Source organism: Euleptes europaea, chromosome 3 (assembly GCF_029931775.1).
Source record: "Euleptes europaea isolate rEulEur1 chromosome 3, rEulEur1.hap1, whole genome shotgun sequence".
NCBI lineage: Eukaryota > Metazoa > Chordata > Lepidosauria > Squamata > Sphaerodactylidae > Euleptes > Euleptes europaea.
Window position 1 is genome coordinate 41,804,433 of NC_079314.1, and position 20,626 is coordinate 41,825,058.

At 45.6% G+C, this 20,626-nt stretch overlaps 1 protein-coding gene and 1 pseudogene across 1 annotated transcript in view; one reads left to right on the top strand and one right to left on the bottom strand.

Annotated features, from left to right (window-relative positions):
• Positions 1–726: 726 nt before the first annotated feature.
• The window catches only part of CCDC3 (coiled-coil domain containing 3), a 50,742-nt gene continuing 30,842 nt past the window's right edge, over positions 727–20,626 (bottom strand). The window contains exon 3 of the mRNA XM_056847230.1: positions 727–1,084. Coding sequence (XP_056703208.1) covers positions 809–1,084 — 276 coding nt within the window. The 3' untranslated portion in view covers positions 727–808. The remainder of the gene's footprint in view (positions 1,085–20,626) is intronic.
• Positions 9,072–9,220, top strand: LOC130475880 (U2 spliceosomal RNA; annotated as a pseudogene).

A 20,626-nucleotide genomic window follows, 5' to 3' on the forward strand; every position in this document is an offset into this window, starting at 1 on the left:
TATCATTTACTTTTTTATTTCAACATAAACACATTTCAACTTTCTATACAAATTAGCGTTTGAAGCTCAGCTTTACAGAAATGGCTGGGGGGACAAATAAAATCCCCTTAACATTATTAAAAGTTAACATATTTTCTCCATTTAAAGAAAATGAAGGGTGAAAATGCTGGAATTTTGAGGTAAATGGAAGGAAAGGGGAGCCTTTAAAATTTCTACCACAGACTTAATCCGTGTGATAAATTTTAGACTAAAGAGGAAAGGCTCTGGCTTAAAAGGCAGGGTGTATTTGCTTGTTAGGAGATTCTGACTGCCAAAATAAGTGCCTGTTTTTAAATCTGTTGGGTGCCTGTTTAAAAAATCTTCCGGGTAGTGTTTGGAAAGATCTTGAAATCAGGTTTTAACACCTTCACATATCAGATCCAGATGAGACTGAAATCACAGCATTTGTACAGACTTGTATCTACCTTGTCGGGAATAATGGAGTGCTTTCCCCCCCCCCCCCTTCACACGTACCCTGCTCTTTCTTGGAAAGCTCAGACCAGCTTATATGGGACTTTTTAACGACCCAAGCACTCTTTAGGTTCAAACCTGCTTAAATGACACACTTAAAGAAATCTTACAGCCTTGGGTGCTGGCTTATGGTCGGAAGCAGAATTTATAGGCAAATCTCCATTTTAGATTTGGGCCTAGCGCACAGCCAGCCACTGAACGCTTAATGCTCCCTTTGGATTGCAAGATGTACCCGGGAGAACAAGCATGTGCCTCTTAGTCAACTCCGAGATCACTACCTGCAGTACCAATCTTGGCTTTACACTTTCAGGTATGTGGCATGCGAGTTGGCTTGTTTTAAGGAATTAGCATGGGGGATCTGGCTCCCGGCAGCAGAGAGCTTCTCGCTGAGTTTCCGGTTGATCAGCTCCACGTGCCTGGCATTCTTCCTGGCTTGCCGGAGTGACCGCTTCACCTTCTTCACTCGGTCACGTAGCTGCTTGTTGCGTTTCTCCAGGGCTGTGACCGTCTGCTGGAGCTTCTTCACACGGTCTTCTTCATCGAACAGGGCCTTCTGGATTGACGAGCACATCAGCTGAAATGACAGACCCACAGGAGTGCTGAATGAACAAACGCTCCCAGAAGATATTTGCCCTCCTCAAGCCAACAGCTGCCTCCTGTTGCTTTTACTATTTATTATATCTTGTTTCTGACTAGGTATAGCCTAGCATTTACTATTTTGACCCAGCCTGAAGAATGCCCATGTACTGATTCTCTCCAGCTGTCTTGGTTTCCACAGTTTACCATGATCTCTGGCCCGGACAAATTGCAGTTTAATACTAAGGAGAAGAGGCTCCAAGCCATACTTTGCATCCTTACTTGAAACCACAAATTGTAACCATACTTTCAATGTTAGTGCATTCTTGCTGGTTCTTTTTTTTTTTTACCTCTTGGTCTTCTTTTATTCTTAGGTTACTCCTCAACAGGCAGAGGCACAGAACCCTTACACTTAGCTGCATTCTCACAAGGTCTGTAAACTGGGGCAGTCTTTTATCATTGATGTTAGAACATCCATTCAGATTTCCTTCTCAAGCCATCAAGGTAGGAAGGAGATGGGAGGGAAAAGAAGCAACTGTGGATAGGATTGCGATTTGTGCCTTTTGTGGCTGGCATAGCAGTTTGGGTGGTTGCGATACAGTACTACATCTCTGGTGCTTTGCCTGCCCAGGATTTCTGCCTTACAGCAACTGCTCACACACCCGTCTGCCTACCTTTTGCCTCCTGGGAAGGTTGTCTGACAGTACAAAAACCACTGGATTATCACAATCCATCATGTACAGAGGACACTGCAAATTGCAGTCAGAACAAACCAGCAAATGGAGGAGAGAATGAGCACATGAAGGGGAAGAGGTAGTGTCCAGGCCACACCTTGAACCAATCCTCAAAAACATTTCAGAACATGAAATCAAAGCTGCAGTGCTGCAGTCAAAGCTCTGCTCATGACCTGAGTTTGATCACGACAGAAGTCGGTTTCAGGTAGCCGGCTCAAGGTTGACTCAGCCTTCCATCCTTCCGAGGTCAGTAAAATGAGTACCCAGCTTGCTGGGGGCAAAGTGTAGATGACTGGGGAAAGTAATGGCAAACCACCCCATAAACATTGTCTAGTAAACGTTGTGATATGACATCACGCTTGGGGTCAGTAATGACCCGGTGCTTGCACAGGGGACTAGTTTTTACCTTTTTTAAATCTATAGTTACAACACTGTGGCAGTAGCAAATAAAACAATTCCTAGTCCTCCATAAGACAAGATCCTGACAACTATTTATGAGTTAAAAGAGTAGTCAATTAACGATCTTTTAAGAAGAGAGTATTAATAAAAATATTTAAACAAATGCGCCAACACTTATCACCTTACTAAAACAGCCACCTCTGCATCAGCCTACTCCAATGACTCAGTCTTGTTCTGTACTGCTTTTCTTGATAATTGCCATATGATTCATTTTTCTCTGCCTTTAGTTCATCCTTCTTGAGCATAGCCACAGGTAATATCATGTTATCGAATAATTAAAAATAAAAATCCCTGAGTACTTTTCTGTACAACTGTTATAGGTCAGAGAAACACATGGCTGCCACCGAAACAGCAGCCCTGTGTCAAGTTCTGCCCACTACTATATAAAGTATAGTAAAATGAATGTTGTTGTCTCCTCTCATTGGATATTTCCCTGTCTTTTACATCAATGGCTGGCAAGTATAGGAAAGCATAAAACTTGATGACATTGGGACAGGGTAAATGTTATAGAATGGGGAGTATGCAGACATTGCTTTTGGTTTCCTTTGCTCTTCCCTCAGGCATACCTTCTAACATTTTACAGACGAAAACAGGAATACTCTTGAAACGTTCCAATTCTCAAGTTCCCCTGGTGAAGGCTCTGCCTTCCCTTCTGTATGCTGAATTTATTGCTGTACAGTCTCCTACCTGACATCAATTTAGAATCCAGGCATGTGTGTTTGTTCTTTTGGTTAAAGATACGGTAGAAACGCATAACTGTATCCAGAGACCTGCCCTGTGTGAATTAGCAGAGTACGCACTGCTTCATGCCTTTGTGTACAAATGTATACATTGACGCTGGAGATAAATCATCAGAACTCTTGTTCTGAGATTTCACTTCTACAGACTGTTGGGGAGAGAGTGAAATCCTAGCAACTCATGCTTAACAAGAGATCCACTAAAGGCAAACACTGGAGTAGGGATTTACCAGAAAACAGGGGCCCTAGTAAATAGGAATTATCAGGTGAGGAAGGAGAAGGTGTTTACATTATCATACCCTGACCCAAAGCCAATCTGTCCTTCTTGGCTCTTCTTTCCTCCTCCTGGGAACAGGGTTGCTACAGAAATATGGCCGGATAAGGGATTCAAATCTGATAACTGCTACAGTGGCCACTTGAAGCATTCATAGCAAGAATATGTGCTGTGGCACTCTCTATGTCTTGGCCTATGGATTGTCTCACCCAAAGGTCTGCAATTTGTGTGGTAAATCTAGGCTTGTATCTCCCTTTCCCCCCCTCAGCTATTCTCCTGTATTTCATCTGCCTGTAGGGTTGCTGAACCAAGGCTGGCAACTGGCAGGAGGTATGGGGGCGGGGTCATGGGGGGCATGTGACATTGGCTTTGTCAAATGACTGTAAATAAATGAAACGGAAGCTTTGTTAAATCCTTTTTTTCCAGAAGGGATGCAGTAATGCAGCCAATGTCATTGGTGTGTTTTTTTAAAACCCCTCCCCACTGCCATAGAGTTTACAGCAATTTCTGGAGCTACCCTATGTCACTTCCAGGTTTTTTCCTGGAATGTGATAAAATGATGCACGCACGCATACACACACGCTGCAAAAGCTAAGGTTACCATATTGGCCAATTGGCCAGGATTTACCAGGAGTCTGGCCATTCCACCTGGTGATTGTTTGGCCCTTACATTGGCCTTGATTCTCAACTCTTTCCCTCCTTTTATATGCAAAGCCTCAGGCCTTCTAAATCTGGAGTCAGAAGAGAAAATGTGTGGACAGTTTTCTGCTGAGGGAATCAGGGCCCTGCCCCAGCTTCCTCTCTCCCAGGCAAGCTTTCCTGCTGTCTCAGAAGACAAGCTGAGTAAATCCTGGCAGGTGTAAAGGTCAGGGAAAGTGAAGTTATCTCTGAAGGTTCTCCTTCTGCAACTGTTTTGAGGTAGTTAACAGGAGGAGGTACAAGCCAGCAGGTAGACCAAGACAACAACTAATGTGTTTCACTGACGTGATTAGAAACCAATACACATAATATGCATAGTGGGCTATCCAGATTTGGGGCACTGGCATATGCTGGATCCAGATGTATGGGCCAGGTTCCATGAACAGCCAGGGGTGTGTGTGTCTGTTGCTGGCTTGCCAGGCAGCCATTGAGAATTTGGATGTTTTATTCTCAGGAGCAGGGCAGTAGGACCGCCAGTTAGGGTTGCAAACCTGCAGGTAGTAGCTGATCTTCTATTACAATTGATCTCCAGCCGATAGAGATCAGTTCACCTGGAGAAAGTGGCCACTTTGGCAATTGGACTCTATGGCATTGAAGTCCCTCCCCTCCCCAAACCCTGCCCTCCTCAGGCTCCGCCCCAAAAACCTCCCTCTGATGGCAAAGAGGGACCTGGCAACCCTACTGCCAGTCTAGACATTTCTCCTGGCAAGTCTCCCTAGTAAAAAGTTTCACGAATTACTGCTGTATGAACTCAGTTCTTAGAAGAATCTGGAAAGTACTTATTCTGTAGTTGATTTTTGAAACTATAGAATTGCTTAGTTAGTGTGTTAATCCAATATAATGATCAACTGATGTATGGGTGGGAAAATTTGCCCATGGTGATTCTTGAATTCCTTTATGCATTTTAACTCTCCCACCCACCCCCACCCCCAGTTTATTTATGTTTTCAAAAGGCCCAGCGATTTAGATTTAGACCCCAATCAAAATGATATCACCTGCTGCATGAATAATGAATAATTATGTGTTATTGTGTCTATTTTTTCATTCTCTGTTTTGTCATATTTTCCAGCAAGCTGAAGGGGGGGGGGGAGCAGAGGAAGAGGGGAGAATTCGTTTGCTTTGGGAAAGCACCAGTAGCTAACCATCCACTCTAGAATGACTTGTCAGAACTGCCATCCGTGGTGGATAAACTTGACTCTGTCATTATTCCTAATCTGCCACGCGGCTTCGCCAGGGACTGAGCTTTCGATAAGAATTGTACCCCTGCAGAAGCCACTTTTTAAAACGAAGCAAGGACGGGATGCTTTTTGGAATAGTGCGACAGTGCCTGCCCATTTTGTATGCAAGTGCAGGTGCCTCTAATTCAGGGTGGGGAAAGCTGCAGCTCCTGAAAATCCCTCTTCTGTATATCTGCCAAAACTAGCATTGCCAACTCTTGATTGGGAAATTCCTCGAGATTTGAGGGGTGGAACCTGGGGAGGGCAGGGGTTAGGGGTGGGGAATTACCTCAGTGGGGTATAATGTCCTGGAGTCTGTGCCCTTTTCTCCAGGGGAACTGATCTCTTTCTTCTGGAGATCAGTTGTAATTCTGAGAGATCTCTAGGCCTCACCTGGAAGTTGGCACCCCTAGTTAAAACACAGCAACACTTTGCATCCAGTGACCCTAGATATGATTATCAATAAAAAGATGTTGACTTCAGCATGTCAAAATAAATTATCAGGGGGAAGGGTTGCGCATACCTGTGGGAAGTCAAGTTCCAAGCCTTTACGTTATTGGCCCTTATGGCTCTGAACTCTTCAATTTGTGTCTGAGCAACTACTGAACCCTGGAAGCGAACGAGGTGGTTGAATAATATTTGCAGTGGGTCCCTGCATAGCTCCTTACAGCTCCCCATATCTATCAAAACCAGAACAAATTAAACAAAATAGTTTTCAAAATGTATAGTAAATTATGCAAAATAAGAGAAAGCATTTACATTTGCTTAGTTGATGCAAGTCACAGTAATAAGCATTACAGCACAGATTTTGGATGGCCTGGGCAGGTGCTTTTAATTATGTGAGCATGGGGTAATACACTGCCCTGGTGGCTCTCTCTGTATTACAAATGGGAATCTGAGACCCAGAACTGGTAGCTCCACCAAAGGCCAGTCAGTGTATTTATGGCCAAGGTGAGCGTTGAATGCAGCTGTTAACTTGCACCTAACAATATTCCAGTTGGATCCTTCTGACTGGAGGAGCAGGCAAGGGCCTTATGGAAGAATCTCTAATTTTCCTCCTGCCTCAGCAGAGTGTGTTTGAGTTGGCATTACAGTGCCCCTTCCTCCCTCAAAGAGCAGAGCCAAGAAAGGCAGCCATCCACGCAGCTGTTTGGCCTGCCATGAAGTGGGGAGGGTGGGAAACCGACCACCCTGAGATTTGGGAGGGGGGAGCAGGAAGGGGGAAATGCAGCTTTTAAAAAACATACCTGAGAAGGAAAGACAACGGGGAAGCTTGATTGGAGGGGTATATAACCCGACTAAGGGCACAGGCCATGTCCTGGGGAGGGGAGCAGATAAGTTCTGACCCTTTCCTAACTCTCTGTGGAGAATGTACCGTCCAAGCTGCCCCCTCTGAAGCACCATATTGCTAGATCTGCCAAGGATTAAAGTACTGAAATCACTGCTGTGTCGCTGGGCCCCTAGAAAGAGTAAAGAGAGCTCGATTTGCTCTCCAGACTAAAATGAGCAGGCACAATCTGAGGGCCAGTTCACATGTCCCCCATGTGGAGTTTGGACAAATGTGTTCCAGGAGTTCCCTGCTGGGAAATTAAAACCCAGACACACGGAGGCCTCATTCTGATCAGGACCAAGGCACTCATAGAGAAGGAGCTGAAGTCTTCCTCTCTGTACTGTTTTTCCCACTTGAAACAGCCCTGGGGAGCCATTTGCCCATCGGAGTAACTTACGGATGGGCTACATGTAAGTTTCCCTGACAAAGCAAAGAGCAGCTCCCCCAGGTTGTTTCAGGGCAGGAAAATGGCTAAAGCCCCTTCTCCCCATGGGCCACCGTGCTGATCTGAACTGGGCCCAAATCCACTTGGGAACTAAGTCCCTGGTATGAAACTCCCAACACACATCAGAAGAAGAAGAGTTAGTTTCTGTACCCCAATTGTCTCTACCTTTAAGGAGTCTCAAACCAGCTTACAATCACCTTTTCTTCCCCTCCCCACAACAGACACCTTGTGAGGTAGGTGGAACTGAGAGAGTTCTCAGAGAACTGTGACTAGCCCAAGGTTGCCCAGCAGGCTTCATGTGGAGGACTGGGGAAACAAACCTGGTTCACCTGATTGGAGTCCACCACTCATGTAGAGGAGTGGAGAATCAAACCCAGTTTAGAGTCCACCACTCTTAACCACTACACCACACTGGTTCAGACCAAAATGCTGCTTAGTATCCATAAGGGCTTTGTCATGTGTGGACCAACCCACCTGAGATTATTCAGCAGAAGCACAAGACACCACTCCAAGCCCCAAAGTATTGCTCCTTCAAAGCCCCAGCCACTTTTCTTGACAGAATGAGAATCTGGGAATCATCAGCCCCTTCTTGGGGATTTAAGGGTTTACGTTTGGAGCTTTTTCTTGGCTCAAAGTATGTAGATGCTGCTTCTGAGTGGCTCTTTTTGAAGGACCTTTTTGAGGCAATTGCATATGTTTCCTCATCCCATTATTTCTAAAGTCACTAGTTCATGTGAATCGTAGTACTTAAAATTGGTATATTGACAATAAGTTCACATTTATTGTCAATAATCCTCACAGTAACCCTGTAAGGTAGACTTATATCACCCCATATTACAGATGGGAGACTGAGGCAAAGCAGCAGCCACCATGTAAATTGGTGGCTGATGTGAAATTTGAATGAGCAGCCTCTCTGCATATTCTCTAAGTCGCTGGCTCCTGTCAACACCCTCCAGTCACCCCTGCCTCTTTCCCATCCCTGTACATTCCAATGCCACATCTGTTTTAACATCCCAATCTTCTCTTGATCCTGTGCCAGGCTCTTATAAAGGCAGGGCTAATAAAAAGTTGGCAGTCCTACCCTTCATTGGCTCAAGCAATTGGGAGTTCTTGGACCTTCTTTTGGATTATATGTGAAAAATAAATAACTGTCTCCACTGTTCCAGAAAGAAAGCCTGGTGCTTGCTAAGAGCATAACAGCAGAAGAGTTTTGGAACGAGATTTGCTCTCATTTCTCCTCAGCTTCAATTATGTTTACCAAGACGTGGCGCGGACATCCTAGTTACTGTCTGGAAAGATCCCAAGAATTTCCTGCCACTGCGTGTCTTGCTGAAATGGGCTATGTGAGTGTCTGGGCAGCAAGTGTCAGTGCAAACTGAGAGTCACTGACTCAGCAGAAAGGAGACGCTCTACGTGTCTGCCCATGAAAAAAGACTCAACAGAAGCCCCCTTTGGAAATGTTCTTAAAACCACAGTGCTCAGCAGTTTTTGGAAGAAAAGGTTCTCTTCAGAAAGCGTTCATTCATTTAAAAATACAATCTTGGTTAGGGCAGGGTGCTTCCTTGCTGGATGCCTTTGAGTCCGATGTGGAGGAAAAAGTTAAAACAGCCTAGGGGCATCATTTGTGGATGAGGGCAATATTTGCAGCCAAAATAAAAAGTCCATTCTTGAATATGTTTAGTGCGAAATAGTGAAGAAGTGGTGTATTTTGAGAATTTATTTTAGTGTGTTTCTTTTTAAATAGAATGTCTATAGAAAAATCAACCAATCCTTTTTTCTCCCCCTCCCCCTTTTCTCTTTCCCCCCTTTTTTCCTTTTCGTTTGCATGAAGGGATATGTATCATTTGCTTTCTCAAGGCCAGAGTAACCAGGCTCGTTCTAAGAAACTTTCTGCCTTTGTGAGACTTTCACCCTGATTTCAGTTTTGAGGGACTTCATTGATGGCCCAGTGATGCAGAAAGAGGTGTCTTTGTACCTGTTCCAGCCTAAAGCGAAATGGTTGATGTCTGTTACAATACAAACCTGTTAATTGAGACCTGTCATCTTAGAATTGCCTGGAGAAAGAAATTTATGGCAGGATAATTCAACACATCGCTTCTCGGCCTATCAGCTAAGATCAAGTGTAGTATCAAGTGTGTAATTCAACACAACATTTTGCTTTGTGTTTTGTTTTGTTTTCAAATCAAAACTTGGAGTACTCTTAATAGTCCATATTTAGATTGTGGCATGTGCATTCCACTTATGTTGCTGCTGTGCAGAGAGAATCCAGCAAACAAGTCCATGCACAATGCCCAGTTTAATTCCAGGTATTGTGATGTCTAAGTGCAATCTGTGGTTCTCAGTATCTTTTTTATTATTTATTTCACGTGAACACATGAAGCTGCCTTATACTGCATCAGACCCTCCTGGGTCCATCAAAGTCAGTATTGTCTGCTCAGACCGGCAGCTGCTCTCCAGGGTCTCAGGCAGGGGTCTTTCACATCGCCTACTTGCCTAGTCCCTTTAACTGGAGATGCCGGGGACTGAACCTGAGACCTTCTGCATGCCAAGCAGATGCACTGCCACTGAGCTACAGCCCCTCCCCGTCTCTGTAGTGGGAACCCAAAGTGCCTTCTCCTCTCCCTCATTTTATCCATACATAGGGTTGCCAGGTCCCTCATCACTACTGGCGGCGGCGGGAGGTTTGGGGGGCAGGGTTTGGGGAGGGGAGGGACTTCAATTCCACAGAGTCCAATGGCCAAAGCAGCCATTATCTCCAGGGGAACTGATCCCTATTGGCTGGAGATCACTTGTAATAGCAGGAGATCTCCAGCTAGTACCTGGAGGTTGGTAACCGTATCCTTGCAGCATCCCTTTGAAGTAGGTTAGGCTGAGTGTGTGTGATTGGCCCAAGGTCACCCGGCAAGGCAGAGCAGGGATTCAAACTGACATCTCCCAGATCCCAGTCTGCTGCTGCACACAGGCTCTCTACCCAAAGCCATAATGCCAGAGGCTCAACAACAACAGTTTTACAGGGTGGAGTGAAGCTGTCTTTTCCCCTCTCGTTCCTATTTTCTAGAAACTTGTAAAAGGGCCGTAGTGTGTATGAGAGTGGAGAGCCAATTGATCTTAAGTCTGGGCCCTGCTGGAAGGGGAGACTGGACAGACAAGTTGGGCAAGTTTACGCGGGGGTTTATGGAGGGGAAATGAGGCCCCATATGACCAGCCTCAGAATGTGTTTAATGTGACTGAGAATAAGAATCAAGGCTAGGAAACAAATGCCTTTGCCAGGTTTAGTCAGCTGAGAGATCAAGTGAATTTGCTGTCACAAGGGGAGACCCCCAATTTCCTCAATGGTAAGAGTATCTAGCCCTGTTCACATGTTGCAGTGAATACATGTGCAACCGGCACATATGTGTGTATACCCATTTGTAAGAAAGAGCCAACGAGTGTTTGCTTTACAAATGAAATCATGACCAGTAACTGGATAAGTGTGGGATTTCAATCATATATTCAGCTGTACATGTGTTTATTGTAACATGAGAATTACTCAACACACGTATAAAAGATATAGACTGTACATGGATTGGATGTGCATTCATTGTTACTTGTGAATGGGATGTCCGCTCTCCTTTCTATTTCAGTTCTCAAAACTTTCATTTGCTGTTGTTGTTGGCTCAAAGGTGTCCGAATGAGAAAGGGGAGGGGCAGAGAGACCAAAGGGACCCACTATCTAATTCTTCTTGTGCTCTGTAAATTGGGTTGGGACCAGGAATGGCTGCAGTGTTCCAGAGATCAAGGCCAGACTGATAGAGGCCTAAAACAGTTAGTTTGGACGCAGGAGGGGTCTAATGTAAGAACAGTCCAAGGTTATTTTGCCCCCCTGTGGAAGGCACGTCCATACCCGCCTGGGCCTGTATTGTCACCAGCCGGGCCCAAGTCAGAGGCTTGGACCCAGCTGTTGGTGGCAGAAGCTCAGGATAGGATGCCAGTCCCTTCCCCTGCCACTAGGGTTGCCAGGTCCCTCTTCGCCACCAGTGGGAGGTTTTTGGGGTGGAGCCTGAGGAGGGTGGAGTTTGGGGAGGGGGAGGGACTTCAATGCCATAGAGTCCAATTGCCAAAGCAGCCATTTTCTTCAGGTGAACTGATCTCTGTTGGCTGGAGATCAGTCGTAAGAGCAGGAGATCTCCAGCTAGTACCTGGAAGTTGGCAATCCTACCTGCCACTGAGGGCTGGGAGAGAACCCAGCGCCTGTGGCACCTGTTACTCAACACACAGAACTAGAGGGCTGGGTTTTTTTTTAATCCTGTTTATAGTTCAGCTGCTGTGTGAAAGGGGAAGATAAATCTAACTTAAACACTGCCACAGGACAACTCTCTTTGCACCTGTCCTCAGTTCGTGCAGCAGGTTTAACTGGAATCCACTGAACTGTTTCCAGATCTCTCTGTTTTTCTAGCAATTTTCATCTCTCACTGTTACAGCGACTACCGTTGTCTAAATGGTTGCAGCTGCAAAGCCTGTTTCCCCAAGTAGCATATGTGTTTTCCTTGCGAATGTGCTGCCACTGGAATCTGTTTTAGCACCTCACTCTCCACAACATGGATGTTTTTAAAATGATGAACTCAGGAAGCCGAGAGGGACGGGGGAAGAGGATCTTCACCAAGCATTTCAACAGCCTATTAGTTTGCATGTGGCTTATGCTGTCAGCGTTTGGAGAGAGAAGAATTGGCGAAAAATGACAGAACAGAACAGAAAGACTACTCAGGATGATAATTTGGGTAAATGTGTCACCTTCTCCTCCTTGGCAGTATGCCAGGAAAAGGTTCCTATGGCAGATGTCTGTGAGACAGAATCAAAGCTCCTGAGAACTTTTATCTGGGGTGTTTTTTTAAATTTCTATTTTCAGAGAGGGCCGAGGTCTTGGAGTCGCTTGCTTGGTTAAATTTTCAAAACTAAGGGCTGTTGTGGAGCTTATGGTTTCTGAGGTGTCATTTGGATTCCCTCCTGAAACGATTCGGAATCCCTCCTGAGACTGCTTAATGCAAAGCTTCAGGAGACCCGAGAGCCTTAGAAGGAGGGCAGAGAAAGGTAATGGTGAAGGATTGCCCAGTTTGTACCTATCAACTGGCCAGGGACACTGTTTGTGTAGATCCCCCTCCCAATCATCATACACTTAATGTAATGCCTGAGGCATGTGCATGTTCTCCAGACACACACACACAAACCTCCTTTGGGGGAGGGGAAACAACTACAGCTGCATTAAAAAGGATGTTCTTGTAGAAGCAAATCACCAGGCTGGAATTTAAATATTCCTTTATCTGCCAAATCCCTCTCTTGTAGGCCCCTCCCCAGCACTTTTAAATTATTTTGTACCCAGCCAGGCTCTAAAACGGGTGTCCAATTTTTTGACTTCCCTGGGCCTCATTGGAAGAAGAATTGTCTTGGGCCACACATAAAATACACTAACATAAGGTAAAGGTCCTCTGTGCAAGCACCGGGTCATTCCTGACCCATGGGGTGATGACATATACAGACTTTGTTTACGGGGTGTTTTGCCAGTGCCTTCCCCAGTCATCTTCCCTTTACCCCCAGCAAGCTGGGTACTCATTTTACCAACCTCGGAAGGATGGAAGGCTGAGTCAACCTTGAGCTGGCTACCTGAAACCAACGTCCGTTGGGATCGAACTTGGGTTGTGAGCAGAGCTTGGACTGCAGTACTGCAGCTTACCACTCTGTGCCACGGGGCTTTTAAAACACGAACATAACACTAACATAATGTTTTCAGTAAGTTTACGATTTTGGGCCGCTGGTTGCACAAGCCTGCTCTAAAACTAGAAGCGAACCCGGGGGTGGGGGGTGGGGGGACAATCAGCCTTGGGAGGGAATTTGCAAGGGAGAATTGGTGGGCACAGGACAGGTGAAGCCCTTGGTCCGCCTGCTAGTCCTCCATTGCAAGTGCCCTGACATTCCCATTATGTTAGCCAGTGCAGGACTTGGGCCATGCCTTTGCCAAGAGGATGCCTTTTTCCACTTTTTCAGTCCATAACAGATAGCAAGGGAAAGGGAAGGAGAAATTTGCTTAACAAGAGATGAATGGGGTTCAACACAGCTTTGTTTCAGTTGGGAATTAAGGTTGAGGGGTTGAGCAGAAGGCCTCCTGTAAACTCTGGGTTTTGAAGAGAGGCTTAAATGAACACAGAGTGAGGGCATACCACACACACATTTAGAGAGGGAGGGAGGGAGAATGTGCAGATTTGTGTTAGAAAGCTTCAGGCAGCTGAGGAGTTAGAGTTGGAGCAGCCAAGGGATGTTGCAGGCAGGCATTGTCATGGGGAAGTATGAGGGAGAGATGGTGGAGTGCTTTGCAGAGAAGGACAAGGAGCTGGTATCAGTTGTGGAGAATAGTTGCATCCGAGCATCTATGGATAAATCCCAAGATGTGGAGAAGTTTTTCCCAGTGTTTTATTTTTCCATTCTGGAAGCTTTGTTGTTTCATACAATTAGTAATACTGGATGGCAGCCATTGGCAATATTGGGCAAGCTTGGCATTTTCAAAGTTAATGTTTTTCAGGCAATTACACATAGGAATAGTATAAGAAAGAACATGTGATGCCTTGTTGATTTGAAGCATTCTCTGGGTTGCCAAAGCAGTCCAGAAGAAGCATCGAGCCTCAAGGTCTGTGAGTGGAAATTTCTTTGTGGGATAGGAGAGCATTTCAGAGTGAGAGTAGCAAAAGGAAGGGCTTTCTTGTTGGAAACAGGCTTGCGGCAGGAATCAGAATTTCTTAGACAAGTCAGTTCTCAGGCGACTGGAATTGATGGACTTGATAATGTCCCTCCAGGGTAACAAACAGCCTCCTAATAAGAAATCTCTTAGTCTGATCTGGAAAGATTAAGGGTATCATTACACAAGGGACTTACATGAGTTTAAATTCCTCTGTCCCACAGGCTGAGAGGGGAGGGGGAAGCTCTCCAACCAAAGTCTCAGCACTCTCACCCAAAAACCTCTATAGGGAAAGCCACAACTATTAGGGTAATTTTTTGCATAGATAGGCTCTCACAAATAGGACACTGCATTCTTATACAGAATCACAGCCTTCTTAGGCCCATTTACTTCAGTGGGCTTAGATAGGTATAACTCTGTTTAGGATTGCAGTGGATTGCCAGCTCCAGGTTGGGAAATGCCTCAAGATTTGGGTATGGAGCCTGGGGAGGGTGGTGTTTGGGGAGGGACCTCAGTGTAGGGTTGCCAGGCAGAGTCTGTCAACCTGCAGGAGGGTTGTGTGGGGCAACATCCCAAGAGAAAAATTAGAAAGAAAAATAAGGCCTCATCTACTTACAGGTAGTTCTTGCCACAGAGTTCCTGGTGGGTCTTCAAGACAAGGATCAGACGTGACAAAGGGTAGCTATAGGAATTGCTTGAAACCTTACCATAAAGAGTTCGGTGATTCCTAGACCTACCCTTTGTCGCTTTCTGGTAGCTGTAGGAATCACCAGGGTGGGTGATCTCTGCCCCACCAGGGTTTGGCAGCCCCACCTCAGTCTACTATAATGCCATATAGTCTACCATCCAAAACTGCCACGATCTCCAGGAAAAATGATCTCTGTAGTCTGGAGATCAGTGTTAACTCCAGGAGATCTTCAGGCCCCACCTAGAGGTTGTCATCCCTGTCTGCAAGTGACTTAACTGTTCTTGCCTCATAGCAGAACTGTGCATTGTTTGATGAGTGTGAGCCTGTTGGAAAGTCTTTTATCTTCTCCACAGTTACTGTGTCTGTGTAAAGTGCCGTCAAGTCGCAGCAGACTTATGGCGACCCCTTTTGGGGTTTTCATGGCAAGAGACTAACAGAAGTGGTTTGCCAGTGCCTTCCTCTGCACAGCAACCCTGGTATTCCTTGGTGGTCTCCCATCCAAATAGGGCTGTCAATTCGGTTCGGCCTGAACTGAAAATCAGCCGAATTTCCCTTGATTCGGCGGTTTTTAGTTCGGGAGGAACCGAACTCAAAACTGGCGGGCAACCGGGGGGGCCGAATTCAGCGAGTTCGGGAGTTCGCGAATAAATTCGGCCAATTCGGGGCCGTCAGTAAGCAGCATAACCTTCAGTAAGCAGCATTCTCCTCCCCCGGCCAATCGGTGGCCAAGCTGGGTCTTCTTCTGGCCAATCAGTCAGGATTGAGTACTGGAGGAATCAGCTGATGTGCGGCCGGCCGGGGAAAGAGAGAGAGAGAGGGAAATCCTCATGTGTGTGTGAGGGGGTGCTTGTGCACATTCGCTCCTTTCCGTGGCTGCAGGGGGCACATTTTTTGGGGTACCGACCCCAAACTTTCAGGGGATATTCAGACAGGTTTTCTTAAGAGACCACCCAAGTTTTGTAAACATTGGGTCAGGGGGTCCCGAGATATGGGCTCCCCCCTTTTTCTTTCCATGGCTGCAGAGGGCGCATTTTTGGGTGTGCCGACCCCAAACTTTCAGCGGAGCATCAGACAAGGCTTCTTAAGATACCCCCCAAGTTTTGTAAACATTGGGTCAGGGGCCCCTGAGATATGGGCTCCACCCCTTTTTCCTCTCCCCCCTTTTCCATTTTCGTGGCTGCAGGGGGCGCTTTTTTGGGGGTGCAGCCCCCAAACTTTTATCATAGCTTCAGAGAATCCCTCTTAAGAGACCACCCAAGTTTTGTAAAGATGGGTTCAGTGGGGGCTGAAATATCGGCTCCCCCCCTTTTCTCTTTCCGTGGCTGCAGGGGGCGCATTTTTGGGTGTGCCGACCCCAGACTTTCAGCGGAGCGTCAGTCAAGGCTTTTTAAGAGACCACCCAAGTTTTGTAAACATTGGGTCAGGGCCCCCCGAGATATGGGCTTTCCCCTTTTCCCTATTGGGATGAATGGATCACCCTCGAGAGATGCATACATATGGATCTTATATTGGATACAAATGGAATCATATTGGATTACCCAGCCTCCCAGCCCCTCCTGCTGGAACAGAAGACAGCCACAGTAAGACCCCTTTGGGGGCTTTAATCTGTAATTTTTCTTTTCTGTGTGTGTGTGGGGGGGGAAAGCAGAGTCTGTGTGTGTGTGTGGGGAGGGAGCAGTTTCTGTGGGTGGGGGGGGGAGCCAAAGGGGGCTTTTGCCGGTTCTGCCTGGGGTGTGTGTTCCCCCTCCAGTCTCTCTCTCCCTGGTTTGAGGGGGGGCTTCATTTTTATTCTTCAGGTTTTTCTTCATTCATAAGATCAGTTAGGTTATTTTGATGCTTGCTCAAAACTGGTTTTCAAATGGTGACTTAAAGAATGCATCTGCCTGGTCCCAAGTCCAATGCAAAAGGAGAAATTCCACCCCCTCCTGCTCATTATGCATAGCTAGCTGCCTCTGTCCCTTTCCATGGTATGCAAACTCCCAGGTGTCAGGTGTTGCTTTGCACTGTTGCAAAGGTGTTGCATTGCGTGCTTGTGTTGCTTTGCAGTTGTATTGTTTTGCAAAATTCTTCACACCTGCCCTGCCCTTTGCATGTTTGCAAAGGTGTTGCTTTTCAGTTGTGTTGCTTTGCAAAGTTCTTAGCACCTGCCCCGCCCTTGCTCTCATCAGCTGTTTGTCGGGCCGGGAGCTTTGTGCCTGGGCGGCAAGCTCTGCTGAGAGATACACATTAAGGGTGGGGGGGACCCCTTTCAGGGCCCATATCTCAGCCCCCCCTGACCCAATCTTTACAAAACTTGGGGAGTCTTTCAATATACGTCCTTTGAAGCTCTGCTGAAAGTTTGGGACCTCTAAGCCCAAAAATGCCCCCCCAGAGCCGCGGAAAGGCGCGGTTGTGTTTTTAATGGCTTTATTCGGCCGAATTTTTTTTCCGAACTTTGAATTCCCGCCGAATTGAACGGATCCGAAGTGGGGGAGTTCGGACTTCAGCACGTACCGAACCCACAAGGGCCAAATTCGGCCGAATCCGAACTGTACCGAATTTTTTTTTTTTTGACAGCCCTACATCCAAATACTAACCAGGGCTGGCCCTTCTTAGCTTCTGAGATCTGATGAGATCAGGCTAGCCTGGGCCATCCAGGTCAGGGCCCACAGTTACTGGCAGTGAGCAAAACAAAAAATCCATAAAGTGACAGACTTCACTGAAAATTAGCTACAGATTTGTTTGTTTGTAAATCTCACTTAGTATGATAACAGTGCAATCCTAAACAGAAATCATGGGGCACAGAAGGGCATTCTCTATTTAAATTTAAACTGTAATTGAGGGTAGTTCATATTCTTTTCCAAAAGTAGACTTGGCAGTTTTTTTCAGATGCAACTTTTTCACAAGGAAAAATCTCAGGAAGATCTGGAGGAAGCTTGTGAAGCTTCTTCCAGTTCCTTCAGATCTAATGTCACATATCTTTAGACTGAATATAAAACAAATGTTGTTGGGTGCTTTGAATCTGTGCTCCAATTTAAAGATAACATTGTGCAAAGTTGCACCAAAAGCATTTCTTCTGAATATGGAGTCTGGTTCATTTTCAGAGATGTAAGAACATGATTCCTTAGGCTTGTTGGTAAGACTCCAAACAACCCATCTCTTGTTGGGGGGGGGGGAGCAGCAACAAAATTGGTATTTTTGGATCCAAATATATTGTAGCCAAAAAATGTTAGTGTTTCCTGAGTTCCAAATAGTGGTATGGTATTCAGATCCAGGTTCTTTTTCAGTTTCTCATATTTTTTAGTTCCATTATTCTCAATGGAGAATCTTTCCAGGGGTCTAAGGGGGGTGTTTTTAAAGGTACTGGCACCAAATATGCAGGGGAGCTGCTGGTGCCTGTCCTTTAAATAAACCCCCAAATGTCAAGTCAATTGGTCCAAGGGGTCCAATTCTATGGGCCCCTGAATAAGGTGCCCCCACCCATACTTTATTGTTTGCTAGAGGGGGGAAGTGGAAACTGTAAAACCCAAGAATCTCCCCCCATAGGACTGCTATAGAAACTATTGCTAAGCCCAACCAATGTACAATGGGAGAATCTGAAACTATGTAAAATGCACACATTTCAACCTATTTAAAATATGAGAATCTCAAAGTCAAATGTGAGAATCCACAAAAAACTTAAACCTGAAACAAACCAACTCTAAGACTATATGGAGGTTTCAATTGGTTCCAAATGCAGTAGCCACACTACTGTCGGGCTGAATACATGGATCGTATCACTGTGTTGAAACATATACATTGGCTGCCTGTTTGTTACTGGGCACAATTCAAAGTGCTGTCTCTTTGCCTTTAAGTCTTTAAATAGCTTAGATGAGGGTAAGGTTGTCACTTCCAGCTAGGAACCCAGATGCAACATCATTGTGTCACACTATAATCTAGGAACTTCTCCAATCTCTGTGGTTTTACGACAGAATTTTAGGGAAACCCTACAGTGTTGTATGATGCAGTGGTATCACTTTGGGTTAAGTAACTAGAAGTGATGTTGCAGCATTGCAAGATGCCATTTTACCAGGTCCCCGCTTTTACCCTAGTCTCCTGCTGGTTTCCAGCACTGGGCTGGCAGGGGGTTGAAGAAACACTTGTACTGTCCAGCTCACCAGTTAAAATCTTCTTCCTAAGCCTTGTTCTCTGTGCCCCTGTCTGCAGAGGTGAGGTGGGTGGCAACCAGGGCATTTTCAGTGGGGGTGCCATGCCTTTGGATTGCCCACACCCTTGAGGCTCTCCTAACACCTACTTCACTAACTTTCAGGTGCCAGGCCAAAACATTTTCCTTTACCCAAGCCTAGGAGGTCCCACACAGTTTGATCTTGTCTCCTGTGCTCTTTCACATCGACATGTCTGTCTCCTTCTCTTGCCATCTTCTGCTAGCAAGTGGAGTCTGTTTTGCTCCATTTGGCATTCCCTCAGTGATCCATCCTTCCTGACCAATGTTCGTATTGCTGTTTTTATGTCTTTGTACATGTTTTAACTTTGTTTTCAATTTGTTTTGATGATTCATATTGGAGGGGTTGATTTTAATGTTTTTAAAATGTGATTTTATCATGAATGTTTTAAATCGTTAGCCGCCTTGGTGGCCATTGTGAGGGCATAAAGGCAGGATATAAATCTGGTAAATAATAATAATAGAACTGAAAGTATTCCCATCTTTTTAAACAATTTTAATGGTCTGCTTCTAATCTGAGGCTCTTTTATAAGTATAATTTTAAGGTGCTTCAAGGTTGATTTTATGGCTTGCTTTAATATTGTTGACTTTCTTGTTGGATTTGTTTTACTTTATGAGGTGCCTTCAGAAGGTCTCTGGAGCCCTGTTTTGTGAGCCATACAGTAAAGGGGGATTGCCTCCTGTTTATTATTTAAAGCAAGAGTGGGTTAAAGAAAAAAATCAGAAATCCAGACTCAGCCGGGCAGGGGGGGATAAAGCAATCCAGATAGTAAACTGAAGCAATTTGTGCCTTCATTGCTAAAACCTGATAATTGTTCTGTGCCTGAACATCTGATTACAGGTTAGCCAAGCATGTAGTATTGCCTGAAGCAGAACTTCAGAGTCACCATTTTTAGGCTGTTTCACAGAGAGGTACTGGGCTGGAGAGACCATTGATTTTGTTGTGTTTCAGTTGAGGAAATGCAGGTTTCTAGGCTGCTTATTCCCCCCTAGCTCAACAATTGCCTCCACATGAACACATGAAGCTGCCTTACACTGAATCAGACCCCTGGTCCATCAAAGTCAATATTGTCTTCTCAGACCAGCAGTGGCTCTCCAGGATCTCAAGCAGGGGTCTTTCACATCACCTGCTTGCCTGGTCCCTTTAACTGGAGATGCTGGGGATTGAACCTGAGACCTTCTGCATGCCAAGCAGATGCTCTACCACTGAGCCACGGCCCCTCCCCTAGAATGATCCAGCATCATTCTTTTAGGATGCCACTGCTCGCCCACATTTAGGGTAATCTGTGGTGGTGTAGTTATGCTGTGCTTTTATGACTCTGGCTGACCAAGGCAGCACATCTCTGCTGCAGCAACTTTCAGTAGCCAGCACTGTTGGCAGAGTGCCAATGCAGCAGTCAGGACACTGAAATGATTAAACAGTAATGGAAGCTTTATCTGTGGAACTGACAGACTGGATAGAAGGAGAAGAGATACTCCTAGCTGTCTTACTAGCTGAGAGAGGATTATAGACTGTTCTAGAAGAAAAGCCTAACAGTAGCATACTGCAGACAGATAAGGAAAAGCCCCTTTAGAAAGAAGGTGCTCCCCCTGCAGTTCTGTTTAGCTAGAGCTTGCTGCCCCCCACAAGATCTTATTTCTAGGGTTGCCAGACAGCTTTAAGAAAAATACTGGACACACTTGATTAAAAAAAATTGTCGGACCCCCCCCCCACACACACACACACATCATCGCCAAAATATGTATGATATGGAAAGTTTATTGATAACTATCTATATTACATCACATATTTTACATTAGATTGTGTCACTTTTATCCATTTTAGCCCCTTAATGTTGAGTTCAGAAACACCTAAGCATGAGTTTGCCTAACTAACAAATGGTAAAAAGGTAAAGATCCCCCGTGCAAGCACCGGGTCATTCCTGACCCATGGGGTGACATCACATCCTGACATTTACTAGGCTGTGACATTTACTAGGAAGACTTTGTTTACGGGGTGCTTTGCCAGTGCCTTCCCCTGTCATCTTCCCTTTACCTCCAGCAAGCTGGGTAC